This window comes from Scyliorhinus torazame, chromosome 6 (assembly GCF_047496885.1).
Source record: "Scyliorhinus torazame isolate Kashiwa2021f chromosome 6, sScyTor2.1, whole genome shotgun sequence".
In the NCBI taxonomy this organism is placed as follows: Eukaryota; Metazoa; Chordata; class Chondrichthyes; order Carcharhiniformes; family Scyliorhinidae; genus Scyliorhinus; species Scyliorhinus torazame.
This window is the reverse complement of record NC_092712.1, coordinates 72,186,508-72,204,339: the sequence shown is the minus strand read 5'-3', so window position 1 is coordinate 72,204,339 and position 17,832 is coordinate 72,186,508. Positions and strand designations below refer to the sequence as shown.

Below are 17,832 nucleotides of genomic sequence, written 5' to 3'. Positions count from 1 at the left end.
TTTCTGGGGGGTGGAATGGTCAAAACTAGAGGACACAAATATCAGATACTAATAAATCCAATCGGGAATTCAGGATAAACTACCCAGACTGGATAGAGTTTTTAAAAAATTGTTTTCGGGATGTGGGCTACGCTTGCTAGGTCAGCATTTGTTGCTCATCCCTAATTACCTTTGAGAAGGTGGCGGTGAGCTGCCTTCTTGAACCGCTGCAGTCTATAGTGTGTAGGTGCACCCACAGTGCTGTTAGGGAGGGAGTTCCAGGGTTTAACCCAGCGACAGTGAAGGAACTGCAATATATTTCCAAGTCAGGATGGCGGCTGACTTGGAAGGGAACTTCCAGCTGGTGGTGTTCCGATGTATCTGCTACGCTTGTCCTTTTAGATGGTAGTGATTGTGGGTTTGGAAGGTGCTGCCTTAGGAGCCTTGGTGAGTTCCTGCAGTGCACCTTGTGGATGGTACACACGGCTGCTACTGTGCGACAGTGGTAGAGGGTGTGAATGTTTGTGGAAGGAGTGTCAGTCAAGCATGTGATATGCATTATCACCCCGTAGTTTAGTTCAGGCAAATAGCAAGGATACATTTAGGAGCAAACAAGATAAGTGAGGAAGGAATAGAACATTATACTGATAGGGTTATAACATGTGGGATGGGGCTTGTGTGGAGAATAAAAGCTGGCATATGCCAGTTGGGTGAAATGGCCAGTTTATGTGCTATAAACTCTTGTGGAGTTCTTGCAAATCTATAAATTAGGAAAATATTTAAAACAAACACTAAATTGAAAGCAATAGCTGTAAAGTGGGGCTACATCTGAGGCAGGTGTAGACCTTATGTCTACTGCCCCATAGCTATAGTCCATGAACCTGACTTTCAACTGATTTAGCAGGGGTCAAAAGCCGATGTAAACCCAAGGTTAAGGTTTATAAATTCTTCATGTATTTGACCACGACGACGCAGGTGGGGGTCGATTTGGGATTTAAAAAAAATATTTGCTGCAGCTTTTATTGTGTCACCAGTGCCCATTTCCCGTACAACTATATACTAAAATGCATTGTTCCAGCCTCTTTCAAAAACATGTACGTAATTAGTCAAAGAGCTTCTGTGTTACTCGCTGATAAAAGGTTTAAACTGAATTCCATTGTGTTGGAGAAATGGCTTTGAATTTATGGTCCTGCCAAATGCAGAAACGATTTGCTATAATTTTTTCATGGAGTTGTGCAGAATACACTGTGTTTAAAATATTTGAAAATGTGACTTTTGAGTTTAATTGGTAGGGTAAGAGGTGGAGATACAAAGTGCACTGTCCCAAGCTATTTCATTTAGAAAATTGCTGTTTTGTACTTTTGATAATAGGACAGCTTAAAGAGTTTAAAATACAGTGTTTATACAGTCTGAGTAACAGCCGATGAATAAATAATTGGATGGGCATTTGCAAAGCACAGATGGGGGCGCTAGACTGAAATACGATGCACTTTGTGGGTTTTTAACTGTATTGTTATTTTATTTGACAAATCGGGCTTTGATAGTGCAGAAAAATCGACATTAAAATCAGATACTTAAAATGGGATCGATCTTCTTAATATGATGAGCAATAAGTGTCATGCTGAGAAGTCAGACACCTAAAAATGTTTCTTTTTCTCTAATCATTTTCTGAATTAAATAAATTGTCAAAGGTTTGTGTTGGTAGAAGGCTAACATGTAACTCTTAATGATCCTGATGCATACACGTCTTAGAACCATCGGAAATGAATAAAAAGCTTCTTATTTAACGGGCTCCTTTATTATTGACAAGATGCCCAGGGATGCGGAGTTCAGTTCTAGTACTCCCATGACCCAAGATTGGCTAAATTAGTCTGACCTTCACATGTACCGTGGCTCCTCCTATGTGGCTCAGTACTTTATCAAGCAGTGGTATCGTGACTGCAACTCTGCTGAATATTTGAGGATGTTTTTAATGGATTTATGGAAAATACAGTTTTTTTAGAAGTACTGCTTCGCTGCCACTCCCTGTGATTACTCTTGCTGTGCTTCAGGGGAAGATGAGCCTAGTCCCGAATGTCTGGGGCGCAGTTTGAGTTTTTCAACTTCAGGCCGGAGTCGTGCGATTACAGCTCTGGCTTTGGGATGATAAATGATTTGGTTGGATAATTAAGATAGTCACAGAAGAAGCATATTGCGCACTATAACATACTGACCAAAACATATTGACTACATGTGGTTTGCTTCTCAAAGCAATTTGATGCCAGTAGGCCGAATAAAACTTGTGAAAAGACTGCTTTCCTAATTTTGTAAAACCATACCTGCTCCTTCTAATTGCCCCACTTATCAATATGTACCATATTTTCAATCTCCGCTGACAGTAAAAACATTGGGTGGAATTTCCCTGAGAAATGAGGGTCAGCTGAACGCTGCACTAAATGGAATCTCAGCACTCGCTCTCATTCAAGCCAAGAGGATGGCAGCTAGAAAACCTGCCCCTAGATCTTCAGAGGGAGCCCTTGGCAGACTTTTGGATGCCGTGGAGGAGAGGCAGGCCATAAGCCAAGTCACCAGTCCCCGCCTGGGAGGTGGTGGCAGCAGTTGTAAGTGCCAGCAGCATGAACACGAGGACAGGGATTCAATGCCGCAAAGCGATGAATGACCTCTGACAAGCTGCAAGGGCGAGCGCCCCTCGTCTCCCCTTTGTTTCCATCCCTCCCATCACCCCTGGACTGTCACCGGTAACCCACTTGCTGCCACCTCGCATCCTCCCAACACCCGACCCTCCCAGCAAGATCCTCAACCACACCCTCCTCCTCCAGCACTTGGGCAGCATGGTAGCACAAGTGGACAGCACTGGCTTCAGAGCGCCAGAGTCCCAGGTTCGATTCCCCGCTCGGTCACTGTCTGTGCGGAGTCAGCACGTTCTCCCTGTGTCTGCGTGGGTTTCCTCCGGGTGCTCCGGTTTCCTCCCACAGTCCAAAGACGTGCAGGTTAGGTGGATTGGCCATGCTAAATTTCCCTTCGTGTCCAAAAAGGATAGGAGGGGTTATTGGGTTACGGAGATGGGGTGGAAGTGAGGGCTTAAGTGGGTTGGTGCAGAATTGATGAGCCGAATGGGCTCCTTCTGCATTGTATGTTCTCATCACAACCCCTTTCTGCCTAGGCTCGGTGCCCACAAAGGCCAGTTTTCCTCGACCTCCGACCCGCCAGGTGTCTGACCCACAATGTTTCCTGTAGGAGAAGATAGCCCACAACAGACGGAAAAGGAAGAAGAGGGGCAGGAGCATGCCTGTACTCCACATTCTGACTCCCTCCGAGGAAAGGGCAATGGAGCCCGCAGGGGAGGACCAGGGGTTTGCCGCCAGGGGCATCAATGTTGGCCTGTGGCAGAAAAGTGAGGATCCACTGCACCTTTATCCAGATAACCTGTCTCATGTGAGTTAAGTGCCCAAACCCTTGTCCTTGCCATTTACTTTCAAAAAAAAATTTAAGACACCCAGTTCTTTTATTTTCCAATTAAGGGGCAGTTTAGCGTGGCCAATCCACCTACCCTGCACACCTTTGGGTTGTGGGGATGAGATCCACGCAAGCACGGGGAGAATGTGCAAACTCCATACAGACACTGACACAGGGCCAGGATCGAATGTCCCAGGGAGCGGGCAGTCTGAGGTCTGCTGGATCCCAGGACTCAACTGTTCTGCAGCCAGGTGTAGTATCTTGGAACTGATTCCTTTCTAAGCCGCTAGAGATGCAAAGGCAGATCTGGAAGGGGTTGTCAACATTCCTGCAACTGCAAAGCCGTTTGGAGTAGCCTTCAGTCACAAACGATGTTGTCCACATTGCGTGGCACCCAAGCCAACACTGCAAATATGGTGACCACTGTGGAAAACCTGGGTCAAGATGTCAGAGCCTTGAGTGACGGAGTCCAAGGCTGGCGCAGTCTCTGCGGTCCATGGCTGAGGGTCTCAAGAGCATGGTCAAGACAATGGCGGGCCAGAAGGACTGGCAGTGCCAGGTGACGGTGAGGCTTCTGGAGCCCTGGAGGATGAAGTGCTGGAGCACATCCCGGAGCTTTCCACCAAGAAGACTCTGGCAGTGACTAGCCGTTCTGAATCCCCCCTTCCTGACACCAGCGCATCTCGGGGGCAGTGGGCTTAACCTGGTGACGCAGCAACACCAGTGACACCTGAATGTCGGCCAGGTCCAGGCCCTACAGAGGATGCCCGCCAAAGGCATCGCCGGCTACAGGGTGCAGAAGGCAGTAGGCCGCCTTCACCTCAGATCTGCGTCCTGGTTACACACCTGAATGTAGCGGTAGGCCTCGTAAGATTAAGGAGTTCTTGGTGCAAAGAGTGGGCACGGGTGAAGTCAGGCATTGATAGTTAGGACTTAAATGATGCGTCATTAACACTCATCATCTAATTAAAAAATGTTCTTGTTCAAAGCCTCCCCACCTGAGGCTGTGGGAGAGGGCTCTTTGACCCCTCTCACACAGGGAAAGGTCATCACCCCATCTGAACTCCGCTCCTCCCACAGGCCCTCCAATCAATGCCAATGGTGAGACCCAATGAAACCCCCAGTGACTGACATCCTGGAATGACAGCGCCACCACTCTGAATCGTTCACCTTGCCTTATACCCCTTTGGAACAAAGAAATGTGCACCCAACACACTCAGATGTGAACCCAGGATTCAGTGCACAATCAGTAGGCATGAGCAGAACCTGAGGATCTTCACAGCTTTCCTCACTGTGAGTCATCATCACTCTCTTGCCTTGACAGATAACTCAATCACATTGACAACCCAGGCCCAGCACACCATGACAATGTGGGAGACCTCCGAGATTTGCACTGAAGGGCCCCACCGGACCAGTCAAGGCAGCGGAAGCGTATCTTCAGAACCCCAATGCACTGCCCAATAACTGACCGGGTGACATTGTGAACCTTATTATACCAGGACTCCACATTAGTCTCAGGCATCATCAGCCAAGATCTCAATGGTTACCCCTTGACTGCCACGAGTATCCCGGCAGCCTGCAGCGGTTCTTGAAGACCCAGGGGAGTAGCGAGTGCCCCCGGAAGAAGCTGTCCTGCATGCATGCAAACGTGCACAGGAATGCATAATGTTGATGGGGTGATCACAGATGAGCTGTACAGTAAGGGAGTGGAATCCCTTGTGCTTGATAAAGGGGACTCGATGTTGCCACGGTGTTCTCAGTGCCACATATGTCCCATCAGTGTACTCCTGGACCTGTGGCAGTCCAGCAATGGGTTCAAATCCCGCAGCCCCCTCACCGTGCTGGGCCCGATTGAGGTTGAAATGTTGCTAATCAGAGGCCCGGGGCATCCATAACCTCACGGATGCATTTATGGGCTGATGTCTGAGATATCCCACAGAGGTCACCGGTTGTGCCCTGGAGTGAACCTGTTGCATAAAGATTCAGGGCTGCTGTGACCTTCACGGCCACAGGGAGTGGGTGCATTCCTCCTTCATGTATCGTGAGGCTTGCTAGAATGCTAGGAAGGGGCTTTTCACGGTAACTTCATTGAAGTGACTTGTGACAATAAGCGATTATTATTATTAGTATTATTAATGTGGCACAGGTGCCGGACTGTCTCCTTGTTGTGGTGGAATCTCCTGCTGCACATGGTGTCTGAGCTCCATGAAGGACACCCGGGTCCTGTAAATCCTAGGTCCTCTTCTCCGATACCTTTGAGCCCCCTCTTCGGCCTGATGGGTGGCCGGCCCTTGAACCTGGTCAGTGGCCTCCTGGTGCTGCCTCCTCCCTGGCTTAGGCACCTCTGAGCTGCTGAAACCTGTCTTCCTCCAGCGTTGTAATGAGAATGATTTCCAATTTCACTGGCTCCATTCTGACACAAATCGGTAATATGGCAAGGATGAGCGGAAGAGAGAATGACGGTTCCAGCTAGTTACTGTCAACCCCTCTGTCCTGGAAGCTGTCAATCATGCACCATCCGATGGCCAGCACTTACTCAAATGTCTAACGCCATCATTTGACCAGCCACAGTCATTGCCTTTGCCCCTTCAGAGTCGCCAGTGGGTTCACATCTGGTCGTTCCCTCCCTTAGTATCAACAGCACTGGGGTCTCTGGCTGGCGGCTTCAATGGCCGCCCATCAATCATGTACAAGGTCAACTGAATGCCCATGTGAACCTTGAGGGCTATTGGATCCCCAAGGACATTCGGGTGGTCGCAGCTGCGAGGCTGAACACATTCCCACCCAACCGTGATCCATTGAGACAACCCCTCTCCTTAACTTTGAGACTGTGGGCAGCTGACATTAGTGAGGGTTAAATGATGATGGATGTTTAGTTGGATGAGTAAAACTCTCAACACTATTGGAGGGTAAAACTACCCTCTGAGGCAGGGAAAGGTAACACTAGTAGGCACCGTTATTACTCAGGGTTTGTCATCCTGTGATCTAATTGCTGCCATGCCTTTACACTTTGAATAAATGTGCAATGGTACCCTGACCAGCACCCCTGTCCGCCTGATCATTACTGCCCTGCCTTCTCTGGCTTCATCCAGCCAGCCACTTGGGCTGGCAACCTTCAGTCTCCTCACTCTCTTCCTCTACTGAACAAACTCTGCTCCCCCATTCGGACCGCACGCCAGGCCGTTGGCAACTGCTACCCGTGATTGCATTCTCACGTCTTTGGCACACAAGCTGAAGATTCATTTGTGGCAGTGAAAAAAGTTTTCGGACAAGAACTCTTCCTCTAGAATGTCTCGGGGCCGTCAGCGACTGTGTAAACAAAAATGCCTTTTTATTCACTCTGGGCTGTGGAGTGCTTAGAAAACAGACGGGCTGAAGAATATCCCTGGGCTGCAAAAGGGTTTCAAAACAGACACGCAGCAGACTTCAGGGCAACACACACACACACCAACCGCGCCCCCCCATCCCAGGGGAGACAGCTGACCTGCCCTCCTCAACGCCCCCAATCCAATTCCCAGCATCCTTGAACAACTCGCTCTCTGTAGCTGGCCCCCAGATACTTTCCCTACTGCAAGGTGAAGAGGGATACTCACATCCTTCCTCCCTCTGAGTCCATGGCGCTTGACCCCTGTTTTTAAAATGTAGTAGTAATTCGCGCCCTCGTGACCTTGCGTTGGTGGGCGGGAAGATTCGATGAGGCCGGAACATCTGACAACCCGCTAATGATATTACAATGCATTCAAATCAAGTTCTGGGAGTGAACCTGACTACATCAGTGGGAAGGGCCCGGGATGATTGCGTTCAGTGTTCTTGCCGGAGCAAATCTCGTTTTTGGCCTCTCGTGAGAGTTAGTGGCCGTAACGGGATTTGCGACTGCGGGGGAACAGGCCCTGAAAATTGCAGCCATTATGTTTAATTTATAAACTCGAAAGTAAATGAATGATCGACCTATGTACTTCATGAACTGAGCTGAGTGGGTATGGTCCTTGTAGTAAACACACATTGAATTTTATTACCTGGCTCAGCACAAATGGTTTTAAAAGAAATCAGATCAAATTAGAATATTGAAAACACAGTGCTGTACATAATAAGTGAATGTATCTGGTCTTGCATGATAATTTACTCCATTATGGGCATACCTCCTCAAAGCAAAAGTGCTTTGCAACTGAAAGGGGTATAACTCTGGATTTTCTTCACAGGAAAAAGTATTTTGTTCCCAATTCACATCAATATTCATATGTGCCGTGAACCCCACAGCACCTTGGCAACTAACAATGAATGTACGCACATTTGTACATCTGCAGTTGTTTAACTGTAATACCTAGTGACTTTGTTGTTTTTGTGATGGATCTTCTGTGTGGGGAAGATTTGGAGCACCAAAGCACATTTTTGAACTGTTTGGGTAGGCTGAGCCTGTGGGAAGAGGCCCCAATATTTACCCACCTGGGGTGTCACTGCCACAGAAGTGAACTATCGGCAGTAGCTGTGCTGTAAAACAAACACTGGCAAAGCTGCGAAGGTGGCTTGAGGATTTTTCATTTCCTTCCCACGACTGTTTCCCCATTGACTTCAGGAGTGGAACTTGCTGGAAGGTTTCAACTCCAGCATACGCAAGTCCTGTGTTAAAACCGATTTATGAGAGAGCAGCTAAAACAATTTTTTGTTTGTGTAGGTTACTGCTTGATTCTACTGACCTCTTTCCCCAAGCTTTTCCTCATTTGGTCCAATATCTCCATATATGGCTGGGTGTTAAATTTTGTTTGTTAATGCCCCAGCAAAGTATCCAGGGATGTTTTTATAATATTAATGGTGCCATATGAATATAAGTTGTTCTTCGTTCAAAGTGTGCGTGGTGAGAGCTTTGAGAGCAGGAATTCACAGTGTAGCAGCACCAGAAGTTGCAGAATCATCTTGCAACTTTCTCTCTGATCTAATGGAGGTCCATGTCTTCTGTAGCTAAACCTGGCATAGTACAAGAATGTATTAGAAAAGACTAATATTTTCAGATGGATAAGAAGCTATAAAACAGATCCCAGTAATAACAGATGTGAAAAGACAGGCTCAGTTATTCTGCATAAGAGAACTCCGCCTTCTTTACTTGTGATGCAGAGATACGCCAATGATGGGAGGCCATTGCTGCCTGTCATAGTGCTTGTAAAGGTGTCTATTGAAGGTATTAGCAATTGGGTGTTAGTATGGAAAGCTCATTAAATATCTAATGGATCGGACTGCACGGTGGCGCAGTGGTTGGCATTGCTGCATCACGGCACCGAGGACCCAAGTTTGATCCCGGCCCCGGGTCACTGTCCGTGTGGAGTTTGCACATTCTCCCCATGTCTGTGGGTCTCACCCCACAACCCAAAGATGTGCAGAGTAGGTGGATTGGCCATGCTAAATTGCCCCTTAGTTGGAAAATGTTTTGAATTAAATTTTAAAAATTTAAATATCTAATGGATGGCTAATTTGTAAATACGGTTGAGAAGACTAGTGAGAAGATATACGAATAACAAAAGTAACCAGTTAAGCTTGATGAGAGGCTTATTGTCTGTTGAGCATTCAAAAGAAGAGTTGATGTATCTAATTGTCAACTGGCAACATAGCATAGGCTCTATACTTTCACTTGTAGTGTCTTGTTTTCTGCTGTACCTTCTGTTTTGACCAGATTGATTTAAATGTCTGTGATAGAAGCTTCTTCCTAGATATCTACTTGCTCCATCATTAAACCGAAAGAATGCCTTACAGGGCAGGATGGTTGGCACAGCCTTTCCTCCTCCTCCTCCCCGCCTTGTTTCCCTTGAGGTAAAACACCACTCCTGCACAAATTCACCATCTAGTGGTCAAGCTGCGAATTAGGGGCAGGAGGAGCAGTGGGAAAGAGAAAGCAGCAAGAGAACACATTTACAGTTATACAAGATGGATTTGAAAAGATCAGTCTCACCGCATGGAGGCGAAGGTTGTGTTGTTATGCACCTCTTTAAATCGTACAGGTCCTTTGGAAGCTCTAAAAATAGTCAAGTTTTAATACCCGTTGAATCAGTGTTAAACTTGGGGGAATTTAACAACACTCACTTTTGAAAGAGACGTCAGGGTGTGTATCAATCCATTCACCAATGTTCGTGCAAAAGGTTTGCGTTAACTCATTCATTCTTTTAAAGGAGTTATCATAATACCTTGTTGAAGAGTTCAAATAATTCTGAAGTAACTTAGTGGTGGTTACAGACCAAGTCTTGGGGATGGATTTCTTCACATCTCAGTTGGGAATGGCATATTGGTACAGGAGAGCATTCTACTAGGGTATCCGTGGGGTGGCTAGAAGCAGGTGTAATAGAGGAACAGCAAGGCTACGTAGGTTTTAGTTATTTGGCCTAATTATCCGTGTAAAATCTGCCTTCCGTTGGTGGCAGCCCTGGAAAATTGTGAAGGTTGATGATGCTCATTTGTATCCTTGCTGAGCGTGTAGATTTGAACGAGTAAAAATGTTAACGCAGCATTGTTCACTTTGAATGGAAACTCACTTGAGCTGTAAAACAGCATCCTCTGGCAGGTTTGTTGGTTTAGGAGCCTAAGAGCTGAATTTACACTCCTAATTCAGTAGCACCGAGTCAGGGAAATTCCTGCAAAACCAAATTCGGGGAAAGTGCTCTGTACAGATGCATTTTTATTCTGGGTGGGGGTGTCGGTGATAGTGGGAGCTGGGCCCACTCCCTCACCCCAGAAACAGTGCAGGGACAACACTTGGGCTTCCAGGTTGTGAGGTAGCCTGGTTCAAAGGCTCCCCATGGTGCTCTAGGCCTTTCTCCCATCTACAAGCAAACAAAAATAGTCCTCCAGCCCATTGTGTCTGCACCGAATCTCTCTGAGATCACCCACCGTATCCCCATAACCCCACTAAATCTGCATATCTTTGGACTGTGGGAGGAAATTGGAGCACCCGGAGGAATCCCACGCAGACATGGGGAGAACGTGCAAATTCCACACTGACCCAAAGCCAGAATTGAACTCGGGTCCCTGGCGTTGTGAGGCAGCAGTGCTAGCCACTGTGATGTCTCCCAGAGGACACCTGACCTCTCCCAGAGAGCACTTAAACTCACCCAAGGGGTTACCTAGACCTCTCCAAATAACTCCAGAAGGGTGAAACCTTTTTGCTCAAATGTCTAAAACCCACTAATTGTGTTTTGGACATCCCACTATCGGAAATTGCATCTGTTTGAAAGCAGCTTCATTTTTACATGTCCTGTTGCCTCCATGATCCATGAATGTGCAAACTGCAACCCCACCCCGGTTTTGATAGCAGGACTTCTGGAATCATGGCTCCAGCGGCATTTTGGCTCAGGCGCAGAGTCCTTCCATTTAGCAAAAGAATTAGCGTTCTAATTTCTACATCAACTTCCTGAAAATGTTATTTTAACATTGTAATAGTAATACATGTTAGGCCATCCAGTACTGTGATTAATTGATGAATTAATTATCATGATTCTTAAATACTTAAGGAATGTAATTTCTGATAACTCACTGGACCTCCTGCAGCAGCAGGTTACATGATTCAATCTTGTGTTTTACCATTCTGTGTTTCCTTTGTGTGTTACTGTGCCCTCTCTTGACTCTGTCTGCCACTATGTTGTTTTCTGGTGTTCCAGGTGTGAGTTTTGCTTCCCTGTTTTGATTCTCTGTTTATGTAGAATACATCTGAATTTCACATTGGACTAGGTTGGGAGGTAGCCAGGTGAAGTTTACCTTGGTTGAGTTTGTGATGAACAACCAGCAGTCCTTTTTCCCATGTTCTTTGAGGGGGTCCTCTGAGATATATTTACATGACATCCTCACGTTTATACCCATTGTTAATGAGAGCCATTATATGCTCTTGTGCAGCATGATACTCTACCAAGGGATGGAAAGATGTGATCAGCAGTGTGTTTGTTGATATTCTGTTGATATTGAATGTGGCAGCTATTTGCTTGCTGAAATGTATGCTCTAAAAAAATCCGTTTAGAACTCCGTTACACCTCCTGGTGGAGATTGCCTATGTCTATTTCTGTTGTATATATGCGCAGTTAAGTGGTTGAGGGATCAGTGTCTTCAAATGATGAGGGGGATAGTGAATTGCTCTGAAGGCTAACTGCTATTCACAGCAGCTTCAAGTGAGCCTTTGGTTGCGCCTTTCACTAATTGGTGAAAATATGTTAAGCCTCACATTTTCACAGGTAGAAAACTTGTACCTGGAGCTGAATCAATTTTATTCACTTGTGTAAACTGTTTGCTAACCTTGTTTGCTATTAAAGCAGTGAAATCCCATCCATGTGTATTGATCTGTAAATTAAATAGAGTTAAGTCAATGCTGTGCAATAGGGATGTTAATTATTCAGAACGCATAGCATGCAGAGGTAATTTCACAATAATGATAATTATTTGCTGTACTGAAAATTTTTATATCCTCATCACCTTCCTCTGAATCACATTCCAGTCACAAGTAGAAGGAATGGAAAGTCAAGAGGAACTGTAGCAACACCAAATCCTGCGTCAAACTTTTATACCTGTGTTGTAATGGGTTTAAATTAAAGAGTGGTGGCTGTATGAGGTTTTCACATGAAGAGTAAGTGAGGCAATGTCTGCAGATGAAACTTTGTGCTGTCCCCATTGTTACTGATGGTGATGTTAGTTTGAGGTGTTTAGGGAGACTAGGATAAAATTGAAAGTAAAGTGGCATAAACATGATTTTATTTGTTCCCATAATGTATTGTTACCAACATGCTGCCATGACCAGAGACGACGACAGATTTAATTTGACCTCCCACCAGTTGTCTTCTGAAACTCTCCGTTGCCTGTTTATTTTGGTTCCAAGATAGAGAACGTCCTTTCCACTCCATGCCCCCCTCCTTTCATCCATCTCTAACTCTCTCATCTTCTGTAGTCCTCCAATGCCTCTGCCCCAATCCCTACCAATTCCAATCCTCCATTTCCTTTTAACCCACCTCTTTGAACAAACCATCAGCCATCCCACCCGATCTCTCTTTCCTCGGCTTGGTGTTAATTTTACTCTGTGAGCTCCTTTGGGAGCTTTACAATTAAATGCAAGTTGTTATTGCTGTCATTCAAAGTTTTTTTTTAACACTTTTTACTCTTCCATGTTTTACAGTGAGAGAGAAACGGAAAAGCCTCTTTATAAACCATGTAAGTTGCTGCATTCAGGTTCTGCTTATTGTCTGGGCATAGCCATTCAACTGTCTTGACGTGGAATTTAGTCATTATAGCTACATGATTATATGTAAGATTTTGACGTCAAATCACTCCTCGGAATGAACTGATAGTTTTGTTTTTGTCACCCTAATACGAGTCAACATTGCACGAATCCAGACAGAAGCAAGAATGTCAAATTTCAAAGGAAGCATCAGTTTACACTGCAAAAGAAAAGGGGTGTTGATTGTCTGACAATTTGGCTCTGATTGGTCGGGACGCTGCCATGGCAAGTGCACCAGAGAGCTATTGTCCCCCATGCCTTAGTTTATTCAAAAAAGTTGCAATGTCTGGACATTTTCCCTTTGCCTGCGAGACAATTGGCAGAGGTACTGACCATACTCAACCAATCTGTGCTTGCAAAACACAGTGTGATGGGCTGCATTTTCATGGAGCCATGGAGGTGTAAAAATGGCAACCAGGACCCGACTCCTGACCCCGTTCCTGATGTTCACCAATGTGAGTTAAGGTGCAGCTTGGTGGATGTTTTCTGGCTCTTTGCTCCTGAGGTAGGCACACCAAGTTGGGAAATTTACCGACTCCCACTTACCCAACTCGAAGATGAAAATCTAGCCCAATGTCTAGCATTAGATGTGATTCCATGATTGGGCAGAACATGCTTGAACAATCCCAAGTTTGTTAATAACCAATTTAAGATTATAAGTTGGGCTAGCAAATTAGCTTGCATATGCTTCTTGGAAGCTATATCTATGTGCAGGAGCCTGCCTTGTGCAGGAAAAAGGAATATGTTCAAGCATTGCACCTTTTTGAATAAACAAAAGCATGGTGTCAATGGCTCCCTGGCATATTTGCCCTAGCAATGTCTCAACCAATCTGAGCTAACTTGCCAACTGATCAGCACCCTTTTCATGCAGTCTAAATTGTTGTTTTCTTTGAAACTTGCCGTTCTTGCATCTGTTCTTACGAGTACAAGACAAAAAGCTTTGACAGCACGGTTCTTCTAGTAGCAATACACAAATTCTATACTACCAAGGAATTATTAGAGTAAAATATTATTTCCATATTTATAAAGGGCAAAATGAGTGAAGGAATTCCGTTTAAATGTTGTGAAGTTACAATTTGGTCAGTGGTGTTTGAAAAACTGGCACCACATTGTGTGAGTATGAGATGAAATTATCTGTAGGGAAAGGGAGGACAGTAGCCAAATGTAAGGAACAATGTTAATGAAGAAAGAATTGAAGAAAATGGAGAGATAATGCAAAATTAAATAACAACATTATGAGAGAGAATCTGGGTATAGTTTTAGTGTTACATGGGGCAGTGGTAATGGGGGTGGGATTGGGATGGCAGGCGTTTGGATTTGCCCATGCAACAATTTTTGTAATCTTGGTTGTGCCATCAGAGGTTCTTATGCGTAACCTGTTAGGTGCTGAGTGCAGGGTCTTCTCATTTCCTCACACCCCTTTGAGGAAAGGGAGAAAAGTGAAGGAACTGAGACCTCAAGCTGCTGTTGGACAACCTAGTGACAGGTAGAAGTGGGATGATAGGAACTTGAGCATTGAGCAAAAGGTCCAAGCATTGCAACTTTTTGCACTGTCCATTCTCTGAATTGGGAGGAGATGCACGATGCAGTTTGAGTCGTAAGAGACAACTGAACAGAGGGAATTACGTGGATTAAAAATAAATCTGGCCTTCCAGTATGATTGTTTTTGACTGTCACTAATAAATAATAAGCTGTCAACAGTTACCAGTATGGTTCCTCAGAGTAGCCATAAATCCTGAAAGGGAAAATTCTCCTGTTGTGTGTACGTAAGGACCCAGCTTATTAAATCTTGCAGTCGCCAGCATTATTAATCAATTGACTTGTGAATGTAGCACTGAGCTCTAGTTCACGTAGTTCATGAAATTCAAATGAGGTTTCATGACAAAATTTAGTGTAATGGCAATTTATGTGAAACCAGATTTTTTTCCTGTAAGATAAAATGCAACAATCAAGAACAAAATGAACAGGCACATGGCCAAATGTGGATTAAAAGGAAATACGGCACTCATTTGTTAAATGCAAATCATATTTAACTAACTTGATTTGAGTTTTTGATGAGTTGAGGATAATGCAGTAGATATGGTGTACATGGACCTCTTAAAAGACATTGAATAAAGTGCTACATAAATAGGCTTGTCAGCAAAGTTGAAGGCCAGAAAATAAAAGGGACAGGAGAAGCATGGATATGAAGTTGGCGGAGTGACTAGAAACAGAGTAATGGTGAACAGTCAGACTGGAGGAAGATATATAACGGGGTTCCTGTAGGATTGGTATTATGAGCACTGCTTTTCTTGATTTTATTAATGACAAAAATTTCAAAAATTACAGATGATGCAAAACTTGGAAGTATTCTAACCTGTAAGGATGATAGTGATTGAATTCAAGAGGTCATAGCCAGGCTGGTGGGATGGGCAGACATGTGGGAAATCAAATTTAATGGAGATGTGTGAAGTGATCTATTTTGATATGAAGATGAGGAGAGGCAATGCAAAATAAGGACTGAAATTCTAAAGAAGGTGCAGAGGCAGCGATATCTGGGGATACAGGAGCAAAAATGTTTGAATGTGGCAGAGCAGGTTGAGAATGTAGTTAAAAGGCAGTTAGAATACTGGACTTTATCAATAGAGGCATACAGCATGGAAGCAAAGAAGCTATGGGGAACCTGTATAAAACTGTAGTTCAGTTTCAATGGAACATTGTGGCCAATTCTGCGCATCACACTTTAGGAAGAATGTAGGTTTAGCACAGGGCTAAAGAGCTGGCTTTTAAAGCAGACCAAGGCAGTCCAGCAGCACGGTTCAATTCCCGTACCAGCCTCCCCGAACTGGTGCCGGAATGTGGTGACTAGGGGCTTTTCACAGTAACTTCATTTGAAGTCTACTTGTGACAATAAGTGATTTTCATTTTTATTTCATGTAAAGACATTGAGAGAGCAAAGATAGGATTTACACGAATGGTTTCCAAGATGAAGATCTTAGTTGCATAAATAGATTGGAGAAGCTGGGACTGACTTCCATGGAAAAGAGAAGATTTTGAGAGGAGATTTGATAGAGGTATTCAAAATCATGAGGGGTCTGAGCAGATTAGATAGAGTGAAACTGTTCCCATTGGAAGGAATATTGGGACCGATTGAAGGTGAATGACAAAAGAACGGTTCAGATCTGGAATGCACTGGCTGAGAGTGTGATGGAGGCAGATTCAATTGATTCATGGGAAATGGAATTGGATCATTGTCTGAATAGACATTGTAAGAAGTATTACAACACCAGGTTAATGTCCCAACAGGTTTGTTTCAAATCACTAGCTTTCGGAGCACTGCTCCTTCCTCCGAAGTGCTCTGAAAGCTAGTGATTTGAAACTAACCTGTTGGACTTTAACCTGGTGTTGTAAGACTTCTTACTGTGCCCACCCCAGTCCAACGCCGGCATCTCCACATCATGAATAGATATTTGCAGGGCTACAGGGAAAAAGGGAAGGGAGTGAGTCTCGCCCTGTTGCTCTCGTCGAGAGCCTCCTTCTAAGCTGTAACCATTCAATGAATCAAACTGCTTTTTATTTCAGAACCATTCGATGATTCAAACTGCTTTTTATTTCAAACTGAGAAACCTGGGACAGAATAAAAACAAGTGGTTTGTTAATAAAGTGATTAGATAGCACCAGGTTTGGGTTTGAAAATCTTTGGATGACAGAAAGATGGCAACACTTATGTAGCTTTTGAGGGTCTGTGAAAGAAGGCATGTGAATGCATGCAAAAAACTATCTGGGAATATCGCCGCACCATTTGTTTCTGATTCCTGGATAGACGAGCTTGATTCATTGTGTGGGAGGGGAAAGTATGCGGGCAGTCCATTTCTTTCATTGTTCCCCGTGTTTTTAATTTTGATCGTTTTCTTCTCCTTTAAATTTTTCTTTATCCTTAAAGCATTTGTTACATGTGGACTGTTTGTTCAGTGTGATAAGGCCCTGTTTCTTTTGTAAGATGATGGCATGATGGTTACATTATTTGATTTTGAATGATGCCTTCCTCTGCTGTTCTCATTCTCCCCTCCATTTACTAATTTCCCCTTCCACTTTCCTGCTGTTTATAATTCTGTGTTGCCTAGGTTCCTGCCAGTCAATCAGAAATATCAACACTTGTGTTTTGCTACTGAGCTTCAGTGATATTGCGCTGTAACTACTGGGCACATCTTAGGTATTTGGCAAGGACGGCTTTGTACAGGCTTGGCACAGAGCGGAGACTGGGAGCTGTACTCCCCCAGCAGTATCATTTTGGATAAACATTGCTGTGGCAAATCTGCAGGTATAGGCTTTCCTCCAGGGAGAAGGTCCGGGATCCATGCCAAATAACTGTTGTGGCTAAGGGCATGCTGTTCCATGTGGCTGCTGGAAGCAATGATGCACTGTGGCATGGTGCAGTCATATTGATAATGGGAATTGTGGGAGTGGGAGGGCGCCGGTGCCGGTGTTGGTGAAGGCGAGATAATGTGATACAAGGCCATTTTGCTAAAGCTTTTAGTAGCAAGCTAGAGGATCAGTAGGCATTAATAAGCCATATTTTATTCATAATGTGTTATATTAGGGTATAAATATGATTTATCTCTTACCAATGTTTATTTATATAACATCATCAGTGCCAATGCCACTATAGTTGACCCTGAATAAGATTGCAATTTAATCAATAGTTTCTAATTTTTAGTAGAAACCCAGGTTGTCACCGAGATTGTAATTCCAGCTGTACGTCTGTGTTCCCAGTCAATAATTTAAAATATTTCAGAGAGGACCCGTCAACTCTTTGGATTATATGTTGAACTTTTAATGCCATATACACTTTTTGTGCCGTGCTCAAAGTACTTACACCCATCCTCTCCTTGTAACCTGTTAACAGTGATGTGTTCCCATATCCTCCCCGTCTCTTCTCTCTCTCTCTCTAAGAAGGTGTATTTCTATTCAATATAATTTTTGTGTTTTTGCTTGGGGGTTTTGTAAATATCCCATTATAGTGACATTGTCATGGGTAACTTTCATGATGTCTTTCAAAAAAAAACCTCAACAAACATATGTGGACTTATCTTCTTCCTATGAGAAATAACATTTCTAGGCATGTGTGATTTGAAACAGAATGGATTGTTCAGGAAGAGTTTTCTCAGTGTGAACCTCCAGCA

General features: G+C 44.3%; 1 protein-coding gene across 1 annotated transcript in view; it reads left to right on the top strand.

The window, feature by feature from the left end:
• LOC140424834 (cyclin-Y-like) overlaps positions 1-17,832 on the top strand; it is a 272,509-nt gene that overhangs the window by 195,847 nt on the left and 58,830 nt on the right. Inside the window, 1 exon segment of the mRNA XM_072508309.1 lies at positions 12,569-12,603. Within this exon segment, the coding sequence (XP_072364410.1) occupies positions 12,569-12,603 (35 nt within the window).